Here is a 6,194-nt window from a genome sequence, read left to right on the forward strand (position 1 = left end):
TTGAAAACATTTCCTAAAACAACTTTTAAATTTAAAAAAAAGCCTTTAAATGTTCAATTTTTGAACTCAATCCAAAAAATTTAACAAAGGTTTTCCAAAAATCGCCTTTACTTAACTCGGTTTGGAAGAAAAAGAAAATTAATAATCTTTTTAGAGTGAAATATCTTTTAATTCACAAGGTCTCAAAATTATTTCAAGTAATAGAAAATAATTTACGCTGATAGAAATTTACACTACAAAAAGTTTAACTAATAAAACCCTGAGCTTACTTACGAGAAATTAATGTAGCTCTACAGTCCTGTGTGAATTAAAGCCTCACCCAACAATTTTCTCCATCTAGTCCTTTTTCATGATGATGTCTCCAGTTGTGCAGTTCAAGGTGGGAAAGGTTACTTGCGTGTGCCACTTGATCCGCGGTCTTTCTCTACTGCGCTGTCCTGTGGGCTTTCCATCCGGAGCATTGGTTTCTATACGCTCTACGTGACCCAGCCCTTAGTAGTTGAACATTTATTCTTTTGCGTTAGTCTAAGTAGTTGCATAGCCCGTACAGTTTGTGGTTAGATCGTCTTCTCATGAAAAACTATTCTTTCGATCCGACCCGTTTTTTTAATAGTCCATGCTTCTGCACCGTGTGGGGATGGTAACGATCTTATTTAGTGACTTTGGTTGCTCGAGCGAAGGCTCTACTACTCTTGCTTTCTTAATCCAAAGCAACAGTCGTCAGCAAGTTTAATTCTTCGTTTTATCTCAGCACTGGTGTTGTGATTTGTGTTCATAGCAAAGCCTAGGCAGTCAAAGCCCTTAACTACCTCAAAGTTACGTCTGTCGATTGTGACGTTTTAAACGAGACGTCGTTATTGTAGGCCCTTTCTTGATGACTGCATGTACATTGTTTTGGCCTACGTAACTATTAAACCCATATCAGCATATACCAGTAATTGAAAAGACTTTTGAAAGATAGTGCTTTAAGTGTCAATGTGGGAGTTCTGCATGTTAAAGAAATCGCATGACAGTACATCACCTTGTCCAAATCCTTTTTTGACATCGAAAGATTCTGTTAAATTGTTTCTAACTTTTATGGAGTATCACGAATTCTCATTGTTCATCAGGGATGTCAAAACTAGACATCCTTTATATGCGGTCTTGAAATCGATGAAAAGATGGTGGCTTTCGATTTAATATTCTTGAGATTGTTTCCAATATCTGCCGTAATGTGAACATTTGATCTACTGTAGACATTCCTGGTCTAAAACTACACTGATAAGGACCTATCAGTTTGTTGACGATGAACTTTAGACGTTCACATATTACATCAGAAAAGACTTTGTAAGCGATGCTAAGTACACTGATTCCAGTATAGTTGATGCTGTTAAGAAGGTCTCCTTTTTCAGAAAAAAAAAACGTGGTCAAAACTAACAAAGCTGACAAAATTCACTTTTACTTTCGAAATTATTCTTCATTCTCAAAAATAAGCAAATTCTTATTAAATTTTAGAAATTCTGAAATCTGCCAAAAACATCAAAAACAAAAAAGTCATTGCAACGTGAAAGTAGACACAAAAATTTTGTTCAGAAAAACTTGGAATTTCGAACCTTCGGAGCCCATCAGAGTCCTCAAGTGATGTCAAAATTTTGAAGACGTTGGTGCACTACATGCTTCAATCTTAATCCAAAGCGAGTAACTACGACCCTTACATCGGACTTTGTTCAGTGAAAAAAAAATACTCAAGAATTCCTTCCAACCTTCTCAAAGTCTTCGTTGGTATCTTAATTTAAAAATTTGTCCCTTTTATCTCTTTATCAAGATGTTTTTATTTCAATAAATTACCGTGTTGCTACCATGGTCGGTTGGTTGTTTTCCTGCAGCGATAAACAAAAAATAAAAAAGGAAAAAGGGTCAAGTTATGAGCCCCATTTTCTTTCTCTTTTTGGAAGGAAATCTTAATTTCTAGCCCAGGTGAAAGCCACCTACCTATAGGTATGCTATACATGCGTTAATAAATGGCAGCGTACAGCATCGGCACGCGAAGGGCGAGAGACGATGTGTTTGTGTGTCAAAAAAGGTCAACTCGAACACAGACGTCGTCGTCGTCGGACATTGTTAACGACAAAGAATCAAAAGATTTATCCTTAAAGGTTTTTCATAAGTAAGCCTGGCTACTGTGCGGTTAAGGTATAGGTACGAGTAGGTACTCATCTTATACTAGGTATATACTATATATTATAAAGAAAGGTCAAATTAACAATTCAGAGCTATTCATTATGAAGGAACGCCGCCGAAGACGCCGCCTCTGATACTGCCGCCTTTTATAAGAGAGATGATAGCAGTGGCGTGCGGTCGAACATAAAAATAATTAATTTTCCTTTTGTTATACATTCATTTTCATATCATAGAAAACAACAATGGGGCCGAAAAACATCTTTTCTTTCCGGTAGGACCAGAATGGCATGGCGGGTGGGCGAACAAATTAACCCGCAATCGCTTAGGCTTTGTTTAAAGGCGCTAACTGTATAATATATACGAGTTTTGCTCCATGATATTAGACTCCATTTGACATACATATATCTAGATCAAAAACCAACCGCATAATCAATCACAAAATTTAATTTACGAAACTCTCTTAGAATTTTCCCAAGCGGAAACCCCAGACCCACAACGACGATGATGATGATACTCCAACAAAACCTACCCTACCGACCAACTAACCAACTAACCGACCGACCCACCGGATGTTATTGCAATTAAAATACATATTCTGTCGAGAAAAGGGATTTTTGGGTTTTATATGTTAATATGTAAATGTTGTAAAATAGTCCTTGATGGGGATGACTTTTTTTTATTTTTTGGGTTGGGCGCAAATCACACAGTTTAACATTGACCTGGATATAAAGCTCCTGCTCCTGATGCTACTGCTCCAAATGTATTTTTCCTTATCTGTGCCATTTGATGATAATATGTTTATACAACATCATCCCCTCGCGCTGTGATTCTATGACTGTATGACAGTATGACGGAAACCAGCAGTGCTTTATGGGAGTTTGACTATTTTTCTGGTGACAGGCGGGTAAAGGGATTTTTTTATGTTCTATCTCATCCTGTCATCATCATTGTCGAAGTCAAGTCGGTTCGGTAGGGGCTTCGGCTGAGACGGGGTGCTTTAGAATTTAAGAAATGTTATATGAAGTTTGTGTTTTTGTTTTTATAGTTGTTTTTTAGTGTCTGGAAGTTGTAACTTTTGAAAGTTAATAAAGTTGATGACCATCATATAGTCAGAGATTTGAGGATGTCTTTTATTGTCAGTTGTGTATAGTGATTTCTTTTGGGGGCAAAATAAAAATAGCTAGGGGTTTTTATTTGTGCGAACTTTTGTATCTTCAATTGCTTTTTCCAGAGCTGTACTTTTTTTTTGGAAAAAACGTTTACAAAACAAAAGGACCAAAACAAAGAGGCAATTGTAGAACTAAGCATCCTGAGGGGTCATACTTACAATATGTGGGGGATAGAGATACATTTTTGTAACCATAAGTACTAAAGTATAATATGTATTTTTTAACTTCAGTGCAATCCAGTAAAGTGTTATTAGTTTTTTGGTCTCAAGTTGGCAGCACTTGCATTTGACATGTGTCAAATTCAGCTGTCATTTGAAGGGTCATAATATTATTTGAATTCTTGAAATTTACAATTTGGATGCTTAACAATTGAAAAACAGGTTTTTATTGATTAAAAAGATACTGATTCAAATGTCGAATTTGTTTGAGCATTATGCTGTCATAATCGACCAAATATATTGCTTAAGTTAGGTTTAAGAGGCAGTCGGGAACCGAGTAGGAAACACCACATAAATATCTATGCTTTCGCCTGAGCTCAAACCAGTTTGAGTCTTTTATGAAAAGTGAGACACTGGTCATATTAAGATGATTGAGATAGCTTAGATCGTTAAAGAAGGTGAGTCTGGCGTTTTTTGGATAGACCAGGGCATGTACAGAGAAGGTGAACAACTGTTTCCTCCTCTTCTTTATCCATACAGCTTTTGTAAAATTGATTCTAAATACTTAAGTATTACGGGGTGGCCAGTGTTTGTTGTAAGCCCACAGCGATGAAGTTTCGAGGCGAACACCACAGCTCGCAGCTATTTGTTTGCTTAGTATATCAAGAGGTATTAAAAAGAGTAGGGTGGACCTACAGTAAAATCATTCTGATTACCAATGCTTTTTTAATTTAATTTAATTTTCATTAACATGAACATTTTTAAAACACCCTTTTCCAATACATTACACATTTCACAGCACCATTTCGATTTTAAAGAACATTGGCGACATTTTAGTTGATTTGAAAGTTTTTTGGGAAAGTGGTACACTTGGCTCTCCACAATGCTTCGCTTGACTGTGAGTCTAGGTTGTCCTTGGTTCAAAGTATGAAACCGGAGGTAATGTAGTGTTATTGATCTCGTGAATTCTAGTAGATCAACTTTTATAGCTGTTTGGTAGCTTGTGGAGCCTCCAGGCATTGGACGTAGTAGAAGAGATCGTGGCTGTGAATAGGTTCCACCACCACTTTTTGCCTCTTATTTCAATGGAGTAAGTGTTGATGAACTGGTCATGCAGATCAACACCACCCATGTTCGTCTTGTAGTTTTTGAAAAGAAGTGGCTGAGGAATGTTGACTTTCTTCTGCTCATCCTTGCTCCACCGTTTGACATTTTCAAGATGTTCGATCTGGTCGTAGTTCGTGGCCATCGTTACGATGCTATTGTCCTTCCATTTGACAAAAAGTAATTCATTTCTCTTATCAAATTCGTGGTCAAAAGTTCCCCTTTTCTGCTTTTGAAATTCTTTATTAGAAGAAGGGGGAAATTTTTTAACCGATTATCCCGAGCTGTTCCGGTTGCTTTAATTTTTTTTCTTTAAAAATCTTTATTACGCTATAACTAGTAAAAAAGTTATCGAAATAAATAACATGGTCACTTGGACAGTCAACATACTTTAGAAGGTCGAGAACCACTCTAGACCCTAATGGTAGGGCTTTCAATGAAGGCCTTACGTTTTAAGCTCCGCAATATGTATCGAATTCAAACATGTAGCCACCTTTGCTGCAAAGCATCCAATTTTTGAAACCAAATCTTACTGGCTTTCCTCTTTTAAATTGCTTAGAAGAATGTCGACCGAAATACGTCACCATTGATTCGTCTATTGATAAATGGTCATACATATATCCCCACTTTTGAAACTTTTGGCACAAAAGTTTACTGAGCGGACGGAGTTTTGCCATTGTATCGTTCATGTCAAGGGTATTATTATCAGCAAAATGAATGAATCGTTTTATTTCTTGAAATCTGTTCCTGGACATTCTGTTTGCAATAATAGGTACATGTGTATCAGCTGCTTGTTTCCAGTACATGAATTCTCTTGCTTCAGAGTGATAGCCCGAAAATAGAAGGATTCCAATACAAAATTTTAAGTCTTCATCATTGAACGAAAAGCTGTCTTTATTTTGTTGGTCTGCATACAACATTGTTTGATTTACGCTAAGTTGCCTTACCTCGACATCAAACAGTTTTTCAAAGACTAAGACTTGAACTTCGTTGAGACCAACCAAATCAGAAGCGCAGCTTTGGATTCTAGCCAAATAATTTGTTGTTGGATTTATTCCATCTGTTGACGTAATTGACTTTGTCCATAACGGTGGAGCAATTGACTTTCTAAGCTCAGACAATGGTATATCATCTTCGTTGTCAAATTCACCGTCGTCTGGGGCTAAATAAGATTCCACAAAAATCTCAACCTCACCTGGAACATCTTGTAGTAACTCTATTGTCTTTTTAGTTATCTTCATCGATATCCTCTTCATCCGTAACATAGTCCACCGGTGGAGGAATCAGGACGATATCAGCTTTGACTATCTTCGTATTAATATCAGTTTCTTCCTGGGCGGAATCGACATTGTGGAAACGTTTTCCATAAAATATTTTTGAAGAAATAGATCTAACATCTATTTTGGATACTTCAAAGAAAAGTGTATGCATGAACGCACTGTCCTTTTTAAAGTACATCTAACTCAAGCTTTGCTTACCTTCGTATGTTTATAAAAACTATGTGGGGACTAATTTTTAACTGATCTTTATGTTTATTTTTAATAAATTCTGCAGAAACAATCAAGTTATCTCGTTGATTGTATTTTTTGAAGAAACAAACTTT

At 36.5% G+C, this 6,194-nt stretch overlaps 1 protein-coding gene across 1 annotated transcript; it reads right to left on the minus strand.

The window, feature by feature from the left end:
* Positions 1 to 5,043: 5,043 nt before the first annotated feature.
* Positions 5,044 to 5,856, minus strand: LOC129944842 (piggyBac transposable element-derived protein 2-like). The gene has a single exon (XM_056054504.1). The coding sequence runs from the start codon at positions 5,854 to 5,856 to the stop codon at positions 5,044 to 5,046; it is 813 nt and encodes a 270-aa protein (XP_055910479.1).
* Between the last annotated feature and the right edge of the window lie 338 nt (positions 5,857 to 6,194).

Source organism: Eupeodes corollae, chromosome 2, assembly GCF_945859685.1.
Source record: "Eupeodes corollae chromosome 2, idEupCoro1.1, whole genome shotgun sequence".
In the NCBI taxonomy this organism is placed as follows: domain Eukaryota; kingdom Metazoa; phylum Arthropoda; class Insecta; order Diptera; family Syrphidae; genus Eupeodes; species Eupeodes corollae.

What these genes read in the sequence shown, in the direction of transcription:
- LOC129944842 (XM_056054504.1), bottom strand. Translation starts at nt 5,856, where the DNA reads ATGTTACGGATGAAGAGGATATCGATGAAGATAACTAAAAAGACAATA.